At 34.6% G+C, this 24,519-nt stretch overlaps 1 protein-coding gene across 3 annotated transcripts in view; it reads left to right on the top strand.

The window, feature by feature from the left end:
• LOC136033239 (EGF-like repeat and discoidin I-like domain-containing protein 3) overlaps positions 1 to 24,519 on the top strand; it is a 118,409-nt gene that overhangs the window by 11,972 nt on the left and 81,918 nt on the right. For 2 of the 3 annotated variants that reach the window (XM_065713953.1, XM_065713954.1), the window contains exon 2: positions 21,121 to 21,254. In XM_065713953.1, coding sequence (XP_065570025.1) covers positions 21,249 to 21,254 — 6 coding nt within the window. In that variant the 5' untranslated portion in view covers positions 21,121 to 21,248. Of the gene's footprint in view, positions 1 to 17,477; positions 17,497 to 21,120; positions 21,255 to 24,519 lie in introns of those variants that run through there. The other variant, XM_065713955.1, reaches the window with a different exon arrangement.

Below are 24,519 nucleotides of genomic sequence, written 5' to 3'. Positions count from 1 at the left end.
AAGGTTTTCTGCTCTATTGGAACTTGAGTGTGCCATCAGATATTAAATAAAAGCGAGAGTATCATTAAGGCTAGGATATGGTACACCATCATACAAGATCGAAAGTCTTTCTTTTCATCTTCACTACACAGAATTTTACTATTATATTAAGGGCATTCTTGAACGAGCATACCAATGTACATGGGCAACAAGATGCTTAAATTGCATTAGTGAAATCTATTGAAGTTTTATCCTAGAACAAGAAATCTAAAGGATACAGACTTTTGTACATGCAAATTTTATTAATACAAAAATATTATAAAATCATGAAATCACTGAGAAAGCAGTTAAAACACAACGAAACGAATAACAAACGTGAAAAAAACTTATAAAGGATAAAATATGCAAGAAGAACCATGAATTAAATAAAGGTGGGAACCCTAGCAGACAATTCCAACCACCCACCAAGCCCCCCGCCATATTAGTTACGCGCCATAGTAGTTGCGTCTCTGTGTCCCACCTGTGAATATATATATATATATATATATATATATATATATATATATATATATATATATATATATATATATATATATATATATATATATATATATATATATATATATATATATATATATATATATATATATATATATATATATATATATATATATATATATATATATATATATGTGTGTGTGTGTGTGTTTTTAACTACGTAAAACTTGCGAATATACAACATTCTTCGCTGTCCCTTTGTCTGTGCATATGAATAGATTGTCAGGTTTACCGACTCTTGAACATGCAACATATAATTGTCCATGGGAAAAACAATCCGTATTCAGATCTATACTTCATTATTCTAATGATTCCTCATTATTTCTAATCGAACATTCTTTGTGTCTCTGTCGTCATTTATATATCCCCTTGTGCCCCCCCGGTGTCCCCGTTGTAGTTGTGTCCCTGTGTCCCGGTCGTCATTTATATTCTCTGTGTCCCAGTCGTTGTTTGTGTCCCGGTGTCCCAGTCTGTAATTTCTCTTTGAGTGTCCCGGCCGTCATTTACATTCCCTGTGTCCCGGTCGTTATTTGTGTCCCGGTGTCCCGGTCTGTAATTTCGTCAGTCGACAAACATGACGTGAGTCGACAAACAACTTCATGACGGCATAATGCTCAATCCTTATGATGACGTCAGTCGACACACAAACATGATGTCAGTCAACAGACAGACAAACAACTTATTTATATATATATAGAAGACAAGATTGTCTAGAATTTAACAGACTTTGGTAATATCATGGAAGACTTAGATGGCTGGAAGTTGTTAATCTTGATAATGACGGACATAATTTGATCGCCGTATGCTAAGTTTCGTTAATAGGTAGTATGATTTTGATAGCATCATATTTGATTTTGATAATATCAGTCAGGTTTTGATTGTTACTGAAGATATTTCACTAAGAACTTACGAGACTACGATAATACCATGTAAGACTTTTGTAATAACTTGCATGATTCTGATAGTATCGAGTTTGGTTTTGATAATGCAATAGAAGATTTTTGTTTTATCAGGAGATATTTTGATAGTGTAGTGCAACATGTTTGATCATATCTGACAAGATTTTGCTAGAATTGTTCTAGATATTGATAATAACTTGCAAGATTTAGGTAATGCCCGAAAACTGGTGGAATCGGAACTTTGAAATTTGAGGAGGGGGGGGGGGCAGAAGTGCTAGAAATGGAACCAGAATCGGAATCGAGACCGGTGGGTCTGGAATTGGAATCGGTGGAACCGAGAATGGAACTGGAACCAGAGCGAGAAACAGCAGAATCGCAAGCTGGAACCTCCGTAAGCGGTCTGGGGGGGGGGGGCAGAATCAGGGGAAGTGCGATTGGTTGTCACTCTATTAAAAAATCTAGATGATGTCGCAGGGATGATGAGGGGTGTGCTAGAGGTTGCCGAAGGGCCAGTATTAGTGTGGCACGGTAGTGTGAATTGAGATGGTGTATCTCTGAGACTTAGCTTGCAAAAACATGAACCAATAGACTTAATACATGATTTGTAACAAAAACTATCTGGAAAATGTCTTAGGAAAGGTAAGGAGTGCTAGAGGGTGCCAGGGGGCCATTAATACTGTGGCAAGATGGTGTGAATTGACATGGTGTGTCAAGGAGGGTTTGATTGCAAAAACATGAACCAATGGATTTAATGTATGATTTTTAAGAAGACAATATATGCAAAATGTCTTAAGAATTATGAGGGGTTGCCAGAGGGCCGTAGTGTAGCACAATGGCGAGAATTGACATAGTGTATCACGGTTAGTTGGCTTGCATAAACATGAAGTATTGGATTTAAAGCATGATTTTTAATAAAGAGATATCTGAAAAATATCTTAGGAATGATGAGAGGGTGCCAGAGGGGTCGTCATAGTGTGGCACAGTGGCGTGATTTGACCTGGTGTATCACAATGAGCTGGCTTGCAAACACACACGAAACATTGAATTTAAAGCATGATTTCTAGCTAAAAGCTACCCGAAAAAGACCTGAGGAATGATGACATGACACTAGAGGGTGCCAGGGGGTCATTCATGGTGTCGCATGGTGGTTTGAATTGACATGGTGTATCACGGTGGTTTTAGTTGTGAAAACATTAAGCAATGGATTTAATGCATGGTTCTTAACAAGAAAATATCTCAAAATCATCTTAAAATTAATGGGGGGCGGCTAGAGGGTGCCAGAGGGGCATTCATAGTGTGGCACATTGGCGTGAAATGGCATGGTGTGTCAGAAAGGGTTAGGCTGTGAAAATATGACCCATCGGATTTCGTGCATGATTTTTAACAAGAAAATATATGAAAAACGTCTTAGGAATGATGAGGAGGTAGTAGAGGGTGCCAGAGAGGTATTCATAGTATGGCAGAGTGACGTTAGTGGACATGGTGTAACAAGGAGGAATGTCTTGCGTAAAAAACTAAACAACTTAATGCATTGTTTTAAACAAAAAATTTTGGGAAAATTTCTTAGAAATGATGAGGGGGTGTCAGAGGGTTCCAAGAAGCAGTCATAGTATGACACGGTGGCGGGAATTGACATGGTGAATCACGTTGAGGGGAGGGCAGGTGCCTGCAAAAATATGAACGATTGGATGTAATGCATGATTTATAAAATTAAAGTATCTAAAAATGTCTTCGGAATGATGAGGGGAGGCGATAGGGTAGTCACAGTTTGATACGGTGGTGTGACTTGACATTGTATATCACGGAGGGATGGCTTGTGAAAATGTGAACCAATGGATTTAATGTATGATTTTTAACAGGAAAATATCTGGAAAGTGTCTTAAGAATGATGAGGTGGTGTCAGAGGGTGCATGAAGGGGCAGTCATAGTGTGAAATGGTGGCGTGATCGTCATGGCGTGTTTCGTTTAGGATGTCTTGCCTAAACCCCTACTCCCTGGAATTGATTGCCCCCCCGTCCCGATGGAAAAGGTTGCAAGGGTCCTGTTGGAATTTGTTGCTAGGAGCCCTGTTGGAATTGGTTTCTAGGCCCGTTGGAATGGGTTGCTAGGGTTCCCACCTTTCTTTAATTCACGGTTCTTTTGCTTATATTTTATCCTCTATATGTTTTTTCCACATTTTTTTGTTGTATTTTGACAGATTTTTCAGTGAGTTCAAGATTTTATAACATTTTTTATTAATAGAATGTGTATGTTCGAAAGTCTGTGTCCTTTAGATTTCTTTTTCCGGGATAAAACTTTAGTATATTTCACTAGTTCAATTTAAGCATCTTGTAGTTCATGTACATTTGTTTGATCGTTCAACACTGCCCTTAATTTAAGTGTAAAATTATGCTTAGTGAAGAGGAAAAGAAAGACTTTTGATTATATGTGATAGGGTACCGTCTTCTACCCATAATGATACTCTTGATTTTATTTTATCTCCGATAGCAAATTCAGGTTCCAAAAGAGTAGAAGAATCTATTAGTAAGAAAATGCACTGGAAACCCGCAATGTTATCTGATAACACTCTCTAAAGCATTACTCAACATGCATGTACATACCAAATTTAAGCAATATGTAGTAATCGATTTTCCCCTCTGCGTGTCTGTTATTGCAGCCATATGGGAACACAAAATTCATTTATTCATTCTAGTGCGCACGAACAGGGGATTCTCCTTGGGTACAATAGGTTATCATGTAAAGTGTATTAGCCGAATCAAAAACGTTAGAAAGACTTTCATAGTCCAACTGGTTAGCGCTTCATTCCACTGAGGAGGAATACCTTTCAAATCCTGGTATAGACAAGAAATCCTTGGAGCATAAAGATTCTTTGAGAAAAATATCTCTTAAAGTATTAGTTGACATCCCACGTGTACATTGTAACACCCGTAACATCCACGTTTGCGCTGCTACGTCATTTCCAAGAAATTTACCAAGTCATGTAAGATTACCCCATCCTCATTAAATCTAGAAAGGATTGCAAGATTCCATCACATCCCACGTGTGCAGAGTCATTATGTAATATCCACGTATGGGTCCCTACCCCAGTTACAACCTGGACTTTCTCATTTGACTAACGGTCTCTAAAAAGTCCTATTATATAACACCCAAAATCTTATTATATAACAACCAAAGTAAGCCCTACCCGTTTTGTAGCAGACATATACATCTTGAAGAAAACATTCCCTATGACACAGGTGAACAATACACGTGCGCTATAGTTTAGCATCAGAACCATGCGTGCCTAATCACGTCTTGAGGGGTTAGTAGCTCCAATAGTTTATCCCTTTTGGGCCGGTTTCAATAGATTAACCGGTCACTACTGAAGAGTAGAAATAAAGTCAAATAATAATCAAATACCTGTTGTTAGTTAACTCTAAGTTAAGAGCGACTCGGCCCAAAAGAAACTCTAAATAGCAGATCTTACATAACAATCGATGCATTGAAAGAATTGGCTTTTCATGCTTATTTCGAATATATAAAATTCCTTTAGTTTAACGTTACATATTCACAGATATGAAACTGAAAAAATTTTCTTGTTTGTGAAAAAAGGAGAAACCGCTCCCAAAAAGCGAAGCAATCTTAATGAAAATCACATTGATCAGATTCGGCTTGTTAGAGAGCGTATTTTCTTTCCCCAGAAGAAAAATCACATATATATGTTTTTTTTTCGAAAAAGTGATCATATCAAACCAATGATCCTAGAATATTGAGAGAGGGCTCATTCGAACGGAAGTCAAAAGTTCTGGTGCCCTTTTTAAGTGACCAAAATGACTGGAAGACAGCTAGTCCCACTCACACGCTCTTTTCCCCAAAGAAATCTGACTAAAATTGATATGATCATTTGATTCAGAATGGTTGAGATATCCAGTAACTATGCCCTTATGGATGAAATTACCCACACTAGACCCTGTTAAAAGGGATCCAAGCTATACAATTTGCTCATTGTTACATATAGTGTTTGTTATTGGGTAATGTTTGGACATTTTCTGAGGAGAGGGATTTTCTATGGGAAGTGTTTTCCATGTGGAGAATCTTCCATGAGAAGAGAAGTTTTCTGTTCTAAGGAAAGTTTTATATGGAAAGAAGAGGTATTCTTGGCATTGATTTAAAAAAAGGTCAGAAATTAAATAAACGAGTATTTTCAACTCAAAGTAAAGAGCAGCATTAAAACTTAAAACGAACAGAAATTATTCCATATATGAGAGTAGCTACCTCTTCCGTTATTAATCGCTCTTCATGGTAAAATTTGACTTTTTGTCACAATTCTTGAAGAAAGACTGCTCAAATACAAGAGCCGTGGAAATTGAACGAGAAGTTCTTTTAAATTTATTAAAAGAAATTTAAGACTTTAGTGCAAAGAGCGAGGGTTGAGGAACGGGTATCCCCTCTCATATATTGAATAATTTCTGTTCATTTTAAGTTTTAATGTTGCTTCTTACTTTCAATTCAATTTTTTCGGATTTAATTAAAACGAACAGAAATTGATATAAATGAATAAGTGGAACCCAAAACGCATTGAAACAAAGATGAATAATCACTTCGGACATAAACATGATAGATAATGCCATAGATGAACAAATGAGCCATAAATAAACGTAAATTAAATAAAACAGTCCACTTAATCTTAATTAAAAGTCAATTCCTACAAAAATGAGCAGGGCTAACGACCCAAAAACTCCGAAGGTAGGAGCGTCATCTGTGTTTTACTAAAAACTACGTATATTTCATTGAGTTGCATGTTTCTGTCGTAAAAGCAACAGCAACACAATTAAGATCAATCTTGATCGATCAAAAATAAATAAGATAAATATATAATAATAAATAATAAGAAAAATAAGAGCTTTACTGCCTTCCCCTCCTGCTATCAATTAAACCCTTTTATAAGGATTGGATTTTATATGTATTTTTTTGAAAATGATGTATATTTGGAACAGTGCGACTTTTTCGTCAAGCCATGAAAAACAAATCAAATAAAACACAAATTCACTCTAACAACCATGATTACTTGAATGCAAGTAGAGTTTAGTAGCAAGATTGTTTAGCATGTAACAATCTAAATTTTGCTAAGACTCGGCAATTTTTCAATTTTCATTGTTACAATTATAAAAGAGGAAATTTTTATGATATATTCTTATTTCAGTAAACCGCAAACAATACTATGGCCTTTAGGAGGTTTTGGGAGTTTTAGTCCCACTCCAGTCAGTGTTAATATCCGTTTGTTTTGAAACAGACCTGATTGTTCATTTTAATCTGGGTTTGTTCTAAAATTAAATAAAAAAACTAGTTTTTTTAACTGAAAGTAAGGAGCGACATTAAAACTTAAAACGAACAGAAATTACTCCGTATATGAAATGGGTTGTCCCCTCCGCAATCCCTCGCTCATTACGCTAAAGCTTTTAATTGTTTTAAAAAGTAGAATTGTGGCAAAGAGTCAAACTTTAGCGTAAAGAGTGAGGGACTGCGGAGGGGACAACCCATTTCATATACGGAGTAATTTCTGTTCGTTTTAAGTTTTAATGTCGCTCCTTATTTACAGTTAAAAAAAACTAGTTTTTTTTATTTAATTTCTGAACGTTTTTGAATTAATGCATGTTATTTTTAGAACCCCTCATATGCGTAATAATCTCTGTTCGTTTTTAATTTCAATGCTTTTCCTTACTTTCAATTGAAAAAACGTTTTCATGTTTATTTTTTCATTGTTTTTTTATAGTAATGCTAGAAAATCCTGCGCCCTTTTCATTGAATTTTTCTTCCCCCTTGACATATTCCTCCAAGGAAAAATCCTCCCACATAGCCCCCTCCCATCAACCCCACCGCCCAAACCAAAAAAAAACAACCTGAAAACGCCTGTACATTTCCCAATAACCATTACTATATGTAAACGCTGATCAAAGTTTGTAACTTGCAGCCCCTCCCCCAGGGATTGTGGGGGAGTAAGTCATTCCCAAACACATAGTTATTATGGTTTTCTACTATGCGGAACAAAATGGCTATCTCAAAATTTTAATCCATTGAATTTTGAAAAAAATGAGCGTGGGAGGGGGCCTAGGTGCCCTCCAATTTTTTGATCACTTAAAAAGGGCACTAGAACTTTTCATTTCCGTAAGAATGAGCCCTCTTGCGACACTCTAGGACCACTTGGTCGATACGATGACCCCTTGGGAAAAGAAAAAAAGAAAACAAACAAACAAATAAACACGCACCCGTGATTTGTCTTCTGGCAAAAAATACGAAATTCCACATTTTTTTAGGTAGGAGCTTAAAATTTTTGCTATAGGGTTTTCTGATACGCCGAATGCGATGGTGTGATTTTCGTTAAGATTCTATGACTTTTAGGGGATGTTTCCTCCTATTTTCCAAAATAAGGCAAATTTTCTCAGGCTCGTAACTTTTGATGACAAAGACTAAATTAATTGAAACTTATATATTTAGAATCAACGTGAAAGTTCAATTCTTTTGATGTATCTTTTAGCATCAAAATTCCGTTTTTTAGAGTTTCGTTTACTATTGAGCCGGGTCGCTCCTTACTACAGTTCGTTACCACGAACTGTTTGATTCATTTATTCATCTATCACTTTATCTGGCATCATTACGTTTTGTCTGATTATTCATTTGAATTTCTGTTCATTTTGGGTTTTATTTCTCAACGGATGGTAATTTTTATTTAAAATTTTTATAATTATTTGACTTTTTTTATGTCCGCCCTGGGTTTTAATGTTGCTCTTTACTTGTTTTTTATATATCTTTTGTTGAATTTTTTTTTTAATTAACCTTCGTCGTTTTTTCCACTGGCGTAGTTTTATTAGTGATTTGTTTTTAGGATGAAAGTTCTTAAGCCGAACTGGCCGGACATGACAACAAGCAACAACGAAAGATAAAACTCGACAAAAAAAACATCCTGAAACGAGACTGCAGCCAGAAGAGAGAAATGAGATGAAAGACAAAATTAACGCGGATATTTCACCTGTATCTAAACTAGGCGTCCTCAGCACAAGATAAAAAGAAAAATAAATAAAACCACCACCAATAATAATAAATACAATTGTCGCTTCTGATCCACGTTGGGAAAAGAAGCTATTCGAGTTACTTCAGTGAGAACATCAAAGCAACCTACGTGGATCAGTAGCGACAATTGTTTTTATTATTGTTGGTGGTGGTTTTATTTGTTTTTAGCTTAGTGTCGCTACTGACCCACGTCGGTTTGTCGCTACTGTCGCTCTTGTCACTACTGATCCACATAGGGAAAAGAAGCTATTCGAGTTACTTCAGTGAGAACATCAAAGCAACCTACGTGGATCAGTAGCGACAATTGTTTTTATTATTGTTGGTGGTGGTTTTATTTGTTTTTAGCTTAGTGTCGCTACTGACCCACGTCGGTTTGTCGCTACTGTCGCTCTTGTCACTACTGATCCACATAGGGAAAAGAAGCTATTCGAGTTACTTCAGTGAGAACATCAAAGCAACCTACGTGGATCAGTAGCGACAATTGTTTTTATTATTGTTGGTGGTGGTTTTATTTGTTTTTAGCTTAGTGTCGCTACTGACCCACGTCGGTTTGTCGCTACTGTCGCTCTTGTCACTACTGATCCACATAGGGAAAAGAAGCTATTCGAGTTACTTCAATGAGAACATCAAAGCAACCTACGTGGATCAGTAGTGACAATTGTATTTATTATTATTGATGGCGGTTTTATTTGTCTTTAGTTTAGCGTTGTTTTCTTTTTATCTGGTGCTGGGGATACCTAGTTTAGACAAAACGAAATATCCACGTTATTTTAGTCTTTTATCTCTTTTCTCTCTACTGGCCGCAGTCTCGTTCGAGTTTTTTTATTTTTTTTTTATTTATTTTTTAGTTTTATCTTTGTTGTTTGTTGTTTTTAGGATAGTTGTAGTTTTTTTTCAGTTTTTCTACTTAAGAATTGAAATGCTGGATTCTAATTTAAATTTTGGAAAATATTCAAATATTTCTATCACAATTTTTTGTGATAAAATTTTCTATCACAGTAGTCTAGTGCAACAAATTGCACAATGTGGGTGGGGAGAGGGGCTATTATTTATTCGAAGTGGCAATTTGCGTAAGCTATGGTCTTCTATTGGGCTGAAGCCATCCTGGCCATAGGCACTTTCGAATATGCACGTATCTCAATCAACCATTTTTTAAAACAATTCTATTTATGTTATATTTTGTTCTAACCCTATGAGCAAGTGAAAAGACCAATGAGGTTGGAACTGCCTTTTCGCGCTTCCATGTTTCCGCATAATTTTAACTGTACCTTTTTAAACTGGCTCGGTACAAAACTGATAAATGCCAAAATTTGCTCTTTTTTTTCTTTTCTTTTTTTTAATACGTGTAGGCTACTTTCGACTTTCATTATTTGCCTATTGAGACAGCAAATTGTTTTTTTTTTTATTATTATTTTAAGGAATCCCTTAAATCAGTCGTATTTATGGATTTCTACCACGGCCGTATCCAGGAGGCCCCTCCTGGATATGTTGTCTGACTCGTAAAAACGTATCAAAAAAGCATATAAACGAATTTTTGATGTTTTTCTGAAGTTTTTGCCCCGCCCCGCCGGACAAAAATCCTGGATACGCCGTTGGCTTATGCAAATATTAATGGGGAAGGTAAATTTAAAAAAGCTACACTTTTGGTATATAGCCTACTTGCAGCGATATAAAAAGTATTGTTCAGTCAAAAATAGATCAAGGATTTTTATTGTTTAGCTTTATAGGTCTCGCTTGTGCTTTGGAATTAAGCATGGCAAAAGGTCAGCAGTTTCTTTGGTACTTGTTAGTATAGAGGTCAGAGTCAAAATGATTTATTTTTCCTTTTCCAATGCCGCTGCCACTAAGTTGTTTAGTTACTGTCAGGTTTATCGAACTGAATTCAGGGTAATCGTGGCTCAGATTTAATCTGAAATTAAACTATAGATTATCTTACCAGGGTATAATTTGGAAGGAAAAGTACATTGATGGCCTACTATCTGGGCCTTTAAAAATGCACTTTAGAAATTTTACAAAACAAAACTTTAAAATTGAAATAAGAAACACTTAAATGTGGTTGAATCAGAGCGGTAACTGGATGATAGTTTTCTCAGAAAATAGTATAACTACTCCTGATGGGTGATGCGGGTATAGACCCACTATCCCCCTGGATTCATCCGTGTATAGATTATTTGTTATTATTATGCCTGTTGACTTTAAATTACATAACTTGAGGATATATTTTTTCTTCCTGAAAGTTCCACCTGAACAAAAGTATTTAGGCTACTAGGATATTCTGAAAGACTTAGGTCTAAAAAGGGTAGACAATGCGATTGTCCGTGTTTTTGTAAGGTAGAAGCTCAAGCGTTCTTGACTCAAAATTTCAAAAAATCCATCTTGCAATTAGAAAGTATTTTTTCATAAATTGAAACGAAAATGTACATTTTCAAAAAATTCGTGGTATCAAACTGTAAGGGAGCAACTCAGCTCAATAGTAATCGGAGCTTTAAAATATGGGATTTCAATATCAATAGATGCATCAAAAGAATTGTATTATTATGCTGATTCCAAGCATTTAAAATTTAACAAGTTTAGTGTCACAAATCAGAAGTTATAAGCCTGAGGAATTTTTTCCTGATTTCTTAAATAGGGGAAACTCCTGGCCGAGTGGGTTGGTGCGCTGGATTTGAGATCCCTTGTCTGAGAGGACGCGGGTTCGAATCCCGGCGTATCCAATTCTTCAGTTTGGGACGGGGGTCAGTGGCCTGACTCTGTAAGCTTAGCCAGAGTCGACCCAGCTCTAAATGGGTACCTGGAGAAATCTGGGGAAGGTAAACAGGAAGGGTTTGTGAATGCACAGGATGGCTGGCTCCCAACCCCCCATTTCACTTCCTGGCTGAAGGGCCAAGAAACGGAGATCAGCACCGCCGGTACGGACTGTAAAGTCTAATGCCGTATCCTTTACCTTTTTTTACGTTTTTATCTCCTAAAATTCAAGGAATCTTAACGATCACACCATCAGATCCAGCGCACCAGAAAACCCTACTGTATAAGTTTCAAGCTATTGTAGGAAAATTTGGAAGTTTGCTATTTTTGCAAGAAGAAAGATCACGGATGCGTGTTTTATTGCTTTTCTGGGGGGTTTTCTCCCCAGGGGCGATCGTATTGGAATTATGATCCAAGAAAATCGGAAGAGAATGCATTCAAGTGGAAACTAAAAGTTCTATTGCCCTTTCTAAGTGACCCAAGATACTGGAGGACAACTGGCCCCCCTTCCATGTCTCTTTTTTCCCAGAGTTATGTGATCAACATTTTGAGATAGTAATTTTGTTCAGTAGGCCTATAGTTGAAAAATCAAATAATTTTGTTTTTAAGGGTAAAATGACCCTCCACAGTTTTTATTGTTTTGAAAAGTAGAGCTGTGAGAAACAGTCATACTTGAGCGTAAAGAGCAGGGCGTTGAGGAGGGGACAGCCCCTTTCATATACGTACTAATTTCCGATTGTTTTAAGTTTTATTGTCGTTCCTTACTTTCAGTAAAAAAAATAGTTTTTTATTTAATTTCTGAGCGTTCTCGTATTAATGCAGGTTTGGTTTTTCGCTCACCGTACATGAATAATTGAAACGAAATTTGCATATTAATTTTCCTTTATTTGGCTAAATGGCTTTCTCTAAGTTCTGATCGGACAATTTTGAGAAAAAGGGACAGGAAAGGGGGCCTAGTTGTCCTCCATTTTTTTGTCACTTAAAAAGGACACTAGAACTTTAGATTTTATTTGAGAACGTTTTTGTTATTATTAATACATAACTTAGAAATTAAATTACGTAACGAACTTCTATATTCGTATATTTTTATTACGTATATGAGGGGGTTCGTCCCCTCGTAAATACCTCGCTCTTTACACTAAAGTTCAAACTTTGTTCCGATTCTTCAAGAATGACCCCTGAATCACAAAGACCGTTTAATTAGAATAATTAGTTCTTTTGAAATTACTAAAAAATACTTTAGCGTAAAGAGCAAGGTATTGAGGAGGAGAAGAACCCCCTCATATACATTACAATTTTTGTGCATTTTAAGTTTAATGTTGCTCCTTACTTTCAGTTGAAAAAAAATTATGCAATTTCTCATTGTTTTTTTTTAATAACGCTGGAAAATCCAGCGCCCCCTTCATGGAAATTATCTTCCCCACGATAAATTCCTCCATGAAAAGGTCCTCCCAGATAACCCCCTCCCCCTGGCCCCCTACCACCAGAAAAAAATCTCCCTAGAAAACGTCAGTATACCTCCCAATAACCAATACAATACGTAAACAATGGGCAAAGTTCATAACTTGCAGCCCATCCCCTGGGGACTGTGGGAGATCAATTCGACTTCAAGACTTATTAAATTTTACGACTATGCTGAATAAAATGGCTATCTCAAAATTTTGATCCGGTGGCCTTGGAAAACAAATTAGCGCGGGAGGGGGCCTAGTTGCCTTCCAATTTTTTGGTCACTTAAAAAAGGCACTAGAAATCTTAATTTTTATTAAAATAAGCCCTCTCGCTATATTCTAAGACCACTGGGTCGATACGATCACCCATGGGAAGAAAAAATTAACACGCATCCGTGATCTTTCTTCTGGCAAAAAATACAAAATTCCACATTTTTGCAGATAGGAGCTGAAAGCCTCTACAGTAGGGTTCTCTGACACGCTGAATCTGAGGGTGTGATTTTCATTAAGATTTTATTACTTTTAGGGGGTGTTTCCCCATTTTTAGAAAATAAGGTAAATTTTTTAGGCTCGTAACTTTTGATGAGTAACTTATATATTTAAAATCAGCATAAAAATCCAATTCTTTTGATATATATACATGTGCTTTTTAGAGTTTCGGTTACTATTTAGCCGGATTGCTCCTTACTACATTTCGTTACCACGAACTGTTTGATTTCAGCTACTAGGGGTCGTGGTATGCTCTTTACTAGATTGCAGCTACTGCTGTAACCATGAAAAGAGTCGCCACAACATTCAGTTTAATAATAATAATTGTCTAAAACAAAGAGAAAAAGAAATCTCAAGTTGAAGAAAACAAACGGGACTACGGCCCGTAGAAAAAAAAGACAAACTAAAACGATGCGAATGTTTCGCCTGTATAAAACAACTCTAAAAACAAAGAAAAAATTCAAGCTAGTTAAAACCAAATAAATCTAAAACCGAGAAAAAAACAACAACAATATAATCGTTAATACTATGATTGAGCACCATAGAAGCTAAATAGAGTTTATCTTGGATTTAGATTGGATTTCTTCTTTGTTATTAGTGTTGAAGACCCCTTGTTTTATACAAGCGAAATATCCGCGTGGTTTTAGTTTGTCTTTTCCTTCTACTGCCCGTAGTCCCCTTTGTTTTTTTCGTCTTCAGATTTCTTTTTCTTATAGTTTTTTCCATAGCTGGCCAGCTCTGTTTTAGGTCTTTCAGATGTAATTGTCGTGAAGATCATTTGAATACAAAAATGTTCAACACGAAGTACCAATGCAATTTCATTGTTAGTTTAGAATAGGCAGAGTTTGACATGCCTTTAAATGGAAATGGTTTGTTTTGTCATTAAATAGTAAAATTTAAATGAAGTTATGTAGAGGCGACTAACAGACCAATCTACTCAAATGATTTCTTCTGTAAAAGGGAAGGTGTGAACAGAAAATGAGAAAGGATTGCGTGCAATAGAGACTCAAGATTTACAGCTAATAAATCTTCGTGCCCTATGACATGTTTATAGGGAATTTTTTAGACACTAAAATAAAAATTTATACCACAAATATTCTGCATACACTCTTGCTAGATTTGCCTGAAGTGCGCTACGTCAACTGGTGTGACGTAATTATTAATAATAGCAATGAGGTTTCTAAAATAGCTTAGGCTTCAAGAAAGCTTTACTAACGCCTACTCAAGATCGTTAGTAGATGAGCTTTCCAGAAATGATTGAACTAGTTGTAATTTCTTATATGGAAAGTATTTGCATAATTCACTTAAATATCTTTGAAAAATAATTCAAAATATGCCTAAAAATACAAAACAAATAGAAAGTAGTTTATATAGTATAGAAGACGGTTTACCTTAAAATAAAAAACAGTTCTCCAGAACTCCAGGTCTCCAGAAAAATGAAATACAGCTTTTATTTCAACAAATTAAATAGGGCATGATCACACCAACATTTGTATAACAAAAAAGATAACTTTAGCTTTTCACATTATTTCACTTAATTTAAGCTTATTGAAAATACAGTGTAAATATATTTTCTCTACAAGATAAACTGAAGAAAAGTATACTGGAGTTAAGTGATGAAGGAGCGTCTAATTAATAACGATAAGATATGAAATGATAATAAAATAATAATAAATGGAAAAATATTTTCAAAACTAACTTTTGAAATAAATAATTTCTTGGACCACACTGCTTTTCCATTTACGAAAAATTAAGCAAAGAGAAAACGGGTTTTAATTTCAACAAAGCAGTGAACAAAAAAAAAATATAAAAACTGCACTTTAACTAAAAAAAATAAAAATACTCCGAATATTTTGGCCCCACGTCCGGGAGCCTTTCTCAACGGAAAAAAATTACAAACGACAAAAAAGAAGAATTTTTTTCACTTTGTCGCGGAGCTGGTGATAACCTCGCGAACGAAAGTCAAAGCAAGGTCAATACTGTAAGAAGTAAATGGACTACAGCTAAACTAGCAAATGAAAAAATTCATTCAGTTTACAATTCATAAACTTGTTTCATTAACCTGTGAGATTATTTGGGATCTGGGTAACCTTCTTTTGTTTTGTTCATGTAAATATAATTTTCACTTTTAATAGATTCCCATTTATAAACCGATTGTTGCAGGGGAAAGGAACCCATGGTTTCCTTATAAACATTTGCTTAACATTTGCTTTGGTTTTGTTCTAAAGTTATTACCATCAGTGCTGGGAGTTTTGTTATATAATGTGAGTTGTTCTTATTTATTTATTGTTTATATATTTTTTTCGTTGTGTTTTAGTTGTCGTGTTTTTTGTGTGTTAAGCCTTAAAAAAAATTTTTGTTTTGTCGTTTGTAACTTTTTTTCCGCTGAAAAAAGCTCCCTGACGTGGGGCCGAACTATTCGGAGTATTTTTATTTTTTAGTTAAAGTGTAGTTTTTATATTTTATTTTTTGTTCACTGCTTTGTCGAAACTAAAACCCATTTTCTCTTTGCTTAATTTTTCGTTAACTTTTGAAATGCTCATTTGCAAAGAGAAAAGACCTCAGCCCCCACTTTTGATAGAATCCTTTATCCATATGCATGTATAGAATATTTTAGGCCTAAAACCAATTTTTATCAGACAGATTCAACTTTTACCAATAGAGAATATATTTTCTATATTCGTATCTTTGGCGAACAGATAAAATAGTCATGCGTAGGACTCGAACCATAATTCTGTGATCCAGAGTCCGGGTAAGGGGGACTGTTTTTAGTATTTTTAAAAAGTAGAGTTAAGAGAAAGAGTCAAACTTTAGCGTTAAGTGTGGGGCGTTGAGGAGGAAAAGCCCCTTTCATATGCGGAGTAATTTCTGTTCGTTTTAAGTTTTAATGTCGCTCCTTACTTTCAAATAAGAAAACTTGTTTCTTTTATTTAATACACACAAATAGTTAACTCGCCTCCTTCGCGAGCCAGTGTGGCTTAGGCCAATCAAAAAAACAAAATCCATAATTCCACTAATAATTCCACTAATAACTAAATAGGTGTTGGGGTGGTGCGATATATAGATATAGTATATATATATATATATATATATATATATATATATATATATATATATATATATATATATATATATATATATATATATATATATATATATATATATATATATATATATATATATATATATATATATATATATATATATATATATATATATATATATATATATATATATATATATATATATATATATATATATATATATATATATATATATATATATATATATATATATATATATATATATATATATATATATATATATATATATATATATATATATATATATATATATATATATATATATATATATATATATATATATATATATATATATATATATATATATATATATATATATATATATATATATATATATATATATATATATATATATATATATATATATTATACATATTATATGTATGTATATATATATATATATATATATATATATATATATATATATATATATATATATATATATATATATATATATATATATATATATATATATATATATATATATATATATATATATATATATATATATATATATATATATATATATATATATATATATATATAATATACATATATATATTATATATATGTATATATATATATATATATATATATATATATATATATATATATATATATATATATATATATATATATATATATATATATATATATATATACTATATGTTCACTGTCAATTAAAAGGTTTCATCCCTCTTTTGAACTGTTTTACTTTCGTCATGGAAAGGCTGTATGGTCTTCGAAGTTATCTACAAAATTATTTGATGATAATTGACAAAACCCATATCAAAAAATTATACGCAAAAGCAAATAAAAAAATTCTTTATAAATTTTGTTTATTTTCAATTAGTTCATTTTGCATTTTTGCTTCCCTTGATAAAGACTTCTAGATGTTAAACCGGAATGTTCTTTTTTATTACTAGTGAAAACGGTGATTATTTTGTAATTTTCACATTATATTAGTGAAAATTTTAATTTTTTCTATGCCTTCATTTAATTTTCATGGAAGATGGACAGACACTGTGATCTAAGAAATTATTTACTATCTGAAAAAGGACTAAATAAAAAGTTTAAAAAAAAGTTGAAACATTAAAAGTTTAATGTTTTAGTATTGGATTAGCCAAGGCGAATCAAGAATGACCACAGATGTATCGGGAGGAGTAAATAATTTGATACTCCACCCCTGGATTTTTTCCTGAATAACAAATTTTGAGGAACTATTAGGTATGGCTTATGCAGGTTTATCTCCTCACCTTCATCTTTAACTTCCCTACTGATGATGTATTTTCCTCTTTCCCTTTTATCTTAACCAATACTCTGTTCTGTTTTCCTGGCCAGGACAATGGATAGCGCCAACATAACTTTAGAAAAATAATCTTATTCCTATAGAAAGAATTCAACCTTTTCTTTTTTACTAATCTTAATTTTGTGTAAAAAACAAAATATAGAACAATAATAACAGTAATGCAGTAGCCAAAAAGAGTTTTTCGACTTTTTTTAAAATATTTTTTAACATTATTAAAAAATCTTTAAATCTCAATTCAGACAATTTAGACCTAATTTCATGGTTTTAAAGCTCGTATGGGATGGATGCTTTCTCCCTTTTCCGTCAAATTAAATACCATGACGACTCTATCTCAAATTAAGAAGAAACTATCAAGCAGAAGAACAAGCATATTGATCTTGTTTAGCAGAAGAAAATTATCTTGACTCTGATTGATAGCCATAATAGCAACATTTCAAGGTGCCATTCTTACATGTAGACGGAATGTCTAATGGTTAATCCACGGCAAAAGGGTTGGGCAGCTATTGAGAAGTTAATATTCCTTCTTTTTTAATTCATTTTTCTCAACCCACCAATTTGAATTTTCGTCACATAAATTTTTAAGTTTGCTATTCGTATTTTTGACTTAGTTAGCCTTTTAGTTCATGGTTATAGCTTTTTAGTTTACCAAGCCTGGCCTGATTCTTGAAAACGTGGCGAAACATCCCAAAAAGTCAAGCGATCCAAATTGAAAGATTACCATCAGACTCAGCATATCAGAGAGCCCTGATGTAGAGATTTCAAGCTCCTATCTAAAAACATGCACAATTTTGTATTTTTTGCAAGATGGAAGATCATGGATGCGGGTTTATTTGTGGTTGTTTTGTTTCCAGGGGGGATCGTATACAAACAATGGTCCTAGAAGACCGGGAGGAAGCTAATTGGAATGAAAATTAAAAGTTCTAGTCCTTTTTTAAGTGGCCAAAAACATTGGAGGGTACTTAGCCCCCCCCCCTCATGTGTGCCCCTCACTTTTCCCTAAAGACATACGATCGAGATTTTGAGGTAGCCATTTGATCCAGCATAGTTGAATGGGCCAATAACTATGCCCTTGGGGATGACCAGAACCCCCTCTCCGGACCCTTATAACTCCTGGAAAGAGGACTGTAAGCTAGAGAATTAGTCCATTGTTTACATACAGTTGTTGTTATTGGGAAATATACGGAAAGTTTTCGGGAAGAATTTTTCTCGGGGAGGGGAGATTTTCCACAGAGAGAATAGACCTTTGGGAATAAATTTTCGAGGAGAGTTTTTCATGGAAACTTTACACGGGTGGGAGGATTTAATGGAATGATTGGAAAAATTTTCAGAAATTCAACAAAAAACATATTTTATTTACTGAAAGTAAGGAGCAACATTGAAACTTAAAACGAACAGAAATACTCTGTATGTGAAGGGGACTGTCCCTTTCTATGCTCTTTATGCTAAAGTCTTAAAGCCTCTATTAAAACACTTCTGATTCAAAATCAACGGCCCTAGTGCTTCAGCGATCTTTCCCCCAAAAATGGGACAAAAACTCAAAATTTACAGTAAAAGGTCGAGGAAGAAGAAGTAGGGTCAAAAAAATGGCTCCGACAAATTTCCATATTTTTTACCCCAATAACAAAAAATATATATGAACAATATGGGCAAATTGTGTAAATTCGCACCCTACCCCCAGAGACTATGGGTGGGCATATAATCACCAAAGGCATAGCAATTGTGCCTTTCAATCTATGCTGAATTAAATAGCTATTTAAAATTTTGGTCAAATGCTGTTGGGGAAACATGGGTGTGGGAGGGGGCTAGGTGCCCTCTAATACTTTTGGCCACTTAAAAGGGGCACTGGAACTTTTATTTCCGTTCGAATAAGCTCTTTTCCGAATCTCCAGGATCATTGGTTTGATACAATCACCACTGGAAAAAAAACAACAAAATAACGAAATTCCATGTTTCTGTAGATAGGAGCTTGAAACTTAGCTCTTTGACATGCTGAATTTGATGGTATGATTTTTGTCAAGACTTTTTGAGTTAAATTTTTAGGTAATTCTTTTTGTTTGTCTATTGTTATCATGAGTCCGAATTTTAGAGTTTCGGTTACTATTGAACCGGGTTGCTCCTTACTACAGTTCGTTACCACGAACTGTTTGATCTATTGTTATCATGATTCCGTATTTTAGAGTTTTGATTACTTTTGGGCAGATTAGCTCCTTACAGTTCGTGGTAACAAATTGTTTGATAAAGCTTAAAACGAACAGCGATTGCCTATGAAAGAAGAAACTAAATCCATAACAAACAAAGATTGCAATGAACAATGAAGAAGAACTTAAAATTGATTTGTATGTTTTGAGGAATGGATTTACGAGGGAGGATACATTTCTACAACTTAGCTGCATCTTAGTCTACTAAATACAAATCTTTTTTTTTGCTTTTCCTGCTTCGGGGAGTTGGGATAGGAGAAACAAAATATTCAAAATATGCCTTTTTCTGTAAAATGGAAATAACATCGTTGCCTTTAGTGAGGTCCAAGGGCCTTTTCTTATCCTCGATAAAGGAGCTTGTTAAGCTTAGTAAAAAGGATGTGTCTTGAAAGTTTTTTTATGATTATTTTTTTGTGTGTCATCATACTGAACAGCTCATGTTAAAATGGTAGGATATGGGTGATCATTTAATATTTGATTTTGAGCTCTAATACCTTTTTTAGTGGCCATGTGAATCGAAGAGCTCCCAGCCGCTCTTTTGGCCCCGTGGGCCTTGACCGCTCCCACAGTCCAACAGTACGTGGGATAGACAATTCACGATCCTCATTTTAACCCGAGTTGCGGGAAGTTAAAAGAATTTGCCCCAGGGACAAAGATACCGAATTATGTAACTTGCCCATTTCTAAACAGTCTTATTCGTTACATTCAGTTTGCAGCTTAGATACTAGTACAGTTATGAAAACTCTGATCTTGCCCATGAGAAACTTTTGGTACAGAGCTCTGAACTTGGCGCCTCCTCCAAGCCCGCGCTCCGACACATAGATCGTACTACAACACCATAGGCGGGAACGCTATTTTTTTTTTTTTTTTTTTTTGTTACATACACAGCTTAGATACCAATATATTGGTATCTAAGCTATGCTGCCAGTTTCCTGCTTCCAGCCGCTAGTATCGCTACCGCGCACTGTATCCCAAAAATAAATCGAGTTTTCATAACTGGATTGGTATCTAAGCTGTGATTCAGTTAAAAAAATTTAAATATCATCATTACGAGTCCCCTTTCTCCGAGATGGCCACGCTCGTGTTACTCCAAAACCAACGAGAGAGGAAGTGAGAGGTTCCAAGTGACTTGGATCTGACAAAAAAAAATTACTTTCTGTTATAAAAGGAACAGTATCCATCAGTAAGACCATCACTGCTATCTTGGCCCTGAGTGTTATTTTTATTGTAACTGTTCCAACTGCATAATTTATGGCAGCAGCAGTATATACCGTTAATTAAATATATTTTTAAAAGAAGTAATGAAAGCGATAAGCATTAAGGTACCACTATATCATTTTTCAGATGAGCTGTTAAAACTTCACTTCAGCAAATTTCAAATACGATGTAAGCCCGCGCCGAAACAATTATTTGAGTTGATGGATTCGTGGCGATGAAGTTCAGTTTAACGATAACCAATTAAAAAGCTAGAGATGACGGTTAGTAAGCCTTGTGTTGCTTTTTCGATTGACTTCTTAGATAGTTGTCGGGGCTTTCTGTTTAGATAAATGTATTTTCAGTCGACATTCATCATCTATCAACTGATTGTATATCTCTTGAATTGTAATTTATCTTTTGGTGGGAAAGGTTAGTTAGATTTAAAATGAATTTTGCCATTGTCCAAGTGCTTGACAGAATCCTTTTTTCGTCTTCAGGGATCCTGCTTTGATACAGGGAGGTCGGGCATCTGACAATTTTTAATTATAGAGATTTTTAATATCTGACAATTTTTTAATTAATATAACATATATCAAACAGTTCGTGGTAACGAATTGAAATTTGTAGAAATTTCAAGGTCCTATCTGCAAAATTGTGGAATTATGTATTTTTTGCCGGAAGAATAGATGCCTGTTTATTTGTTTTTTATGTTGTTTTTTCCCAGGGGTAATCGTATCGATCCAGTGGTCATAAAATGTTGCGACAGGGCTCATTCGAACGGAAATTAAAAGTTTTAGTGCCCTTTTTAGTGACCACAAAAATTGGAGGACAACTAGGCCCCCTCCCACGCTCATTTTATCCCAAAGTCACCAGATCAAAATTTTAAGATAGCCATTTTGTTGATAGCCAATTTTAAGATAGCCAAAAAATCTAATAACTATATCTTTGACGACGACTTAATCCCCCACAGTCCCGGGGGAAAGGGCTTTAAGTTATGAACTTTGCCGATTGTTTACATATAGTATTGATTATTGGGAAGTATACAGACCTTTTTAGGGAAGATTTTTTATGGTGGGGGGAGGTCGGGTGAGAGGGTTACGTTTGATAATCTTACCATGGAGGAACATTTCATGGGGAGAGAGAGTTTCCATGAAGGGGGGCGCTGGATTTCCCAGCATTATTTGAAAAATAAATCAGAAATTAAATAAAAAAAGTTTTTTAAACCGAAAGTAAGCAGCAACATTAAAACATAAAACGATTAGAACTTATTATGTATATGAGGGGGTCTGCTCCCTTGTCAATATCTTGCTCTTTACGCTAAGTATTTTTAGTAATTTCAAAAGTGCTATTTATTCTAACTAAACGGCTTTTGGGATTATGGGCATTCCTAAAGAATTGCAAAAAAATCGAACTTTAGCGGAAAGAGCGAGGTATTGACGAGGGGGCCAATCCCCTCATATTATGTATATGAGGGAGTTTCTTCCCTCGTCAATATCTCGCTCTTTACGCTAAAGTTAGAATTTTGTTAAATAATTCCCGTTGTAAATAATAATTTGTTTGTGGTATTTTTCGGCCAATCTTAGCATCTAATATTATCTTAAGCAGCTTCTCAAGTATGATTTTTATGTGATAATAAACCAAAGATTTTGTATTTTTTTGACTTGTGGTTGTTATTAAATTTAAAAAAAACAAGTTTTTTTCAACTGAAAGCAAGGAACAACATTAAAAATTCAAACGAACAGAAATTATTACGTATATGAGGGGTTGCCCCCTTCTCAGTACCTCACTGTTTACGCTACTGTGTGACTCTTTGTTCTAATTATTTAATAATGACTCCTGAAATACAAGGACCGTTTAATTAGAATAATAAGCTTTTTACAAATTCATAAAAATTTTAGCGTAAAGAGCGAGGAGGAGGAAACTCCCTCAAATACGTAATAAGAACCAAAAAAAAGTCTGAGAAAATTGCGGTTCAAACAGTTCGTGGTAACGAACTGTAAGTAAGGAGCGACTCGGCTCAATAGTAACCAAAACTCTAAAAATCATTTTAAAAAAGGATTTTGATACCAATAGATGCATTAAAAAATTGGCTATTAATGCTGATTTCAATTATTTAAATGTCATTAAGTTTATCTTACCCATCAAAGGTTAAGAGCCTGAGGAAATTTTCCTGGCTTTAGAAAGAAAAGGAAAAACACCCCCTAAAGGTCAAGTGATCTTAATAAAAATCATACTATCAGATTCAGCGTATCAGAGAACCCTACTGTTTAGGTTTCAAGCTCCTATCTGCAAAATGTGGAATTTCGTATTTTCTTTTAGAAGAAAGATCACGGATGCGTCTTTATTTGTTTTTTCCCCCGGGGGTGATTGTGTCAACCCAGTGGTCCTAGAACATCAGAAGAGGGCTCATTCGAACGGAAATTAAAGTTATAGTGCCCTTTTTAAGTGACCAAAAATTGAAGTGCAACAAGGCCACCTGTCCCGCAACTTTTTTCCCCAAAATCGTCCGATCAAAATTTTGAGACAGCGATTTTGTTCATCGTAGTTGAAAGGCCCAATAACTATGCCTTTGGGTATACCGTGGACCCCCCCCCCCGCAGCCCATGGGGAAAGGTCTTTAAGTTGTAAAATTTGCCCATTGTTTACGCCTAGTATTTGTTCTTGGGATGCATGCATACATTTTCGGGTGGGGGGATTTTTTGCGGGGGGGTTTTCCACGGGGGAATTATACGCGTTGAAGGAAGTTTCCAAGGAGTAAACTTGTCAGGGGAAATTATACACTGCAGGAATTTGCCAAAATTCTTAAATTCTAAATTCTTAAATTGCCTGTGGTAGATAGGTGAGGGGGTTTCTCCATGGAGGTGGGGTCAGATTTCCTGGTATTATTTTAAAAAACGATCACAAATTAAATAAAAAACACAAGTTTTATTTTATTGAAATTAAAGGACTGACATTAAAACTTAAAACGAACAAAAATTATTTCGTACATGAAAGGGGCTCTCTCCTCCTCAACACCTCGCTCTTTACGCTAAAGTTTGACTGTTTCTCACACCTCTGTTTTTTAAAACAATAAAAAAAACTTGCCTCTTGCCTCTCCTCAATAGTTCTTTCGCTAAAGTTTCTTTTTTACCTATATGAGGCTATTATTTTAATTAAACAGCCTTTGTGATTCAGGAGTCATTTTTAAATAACTGAAACAAAAATCAAACTTTTGTTATTATAAGGTTATTGATAGTTAAAAAAAGGTAAAATCAATAAGCAAATTTTGTTTTGATTATTCATAGGCGGTGAGCCAAATTCAAAACCTGCATAAATTCAAAACGTCCAGAAATTAAATAAAGAAACATGTTTTTTTTAACCGAAAGTAAGGAGCGACATTAAAACTTAAAAACAAACAGAAATTATTTCATTTATGAAAGGGGCTCTCCCCCCTCTACACCCCGCTCTTTAAGCTAAAGTTTGACTCTTTCTCGCAACTCTACTTTTTAAAGCACTAAAAAGAAAACTTAACGTAAAGAGCGGGGTGTTGAGCAGGAGACAGCCCCT

Source organism: Artemia franciscana, chromosome 11 (genome assembly GCF_032884065.1).
Source record: "Artemia franciscana chromosome 11, ASM3288406v1, whole genome shotgun sequence".
NCBI classification, from domain to species: Eukaryota; Metazoa; Arthropoda; class Branchiopoda; order Anostraca; family Artemiidae; genus Artemia; species Artemia franciscana.
This window is presented reverse-complemented; position numbering and strand designations above follow the sequence as displayed.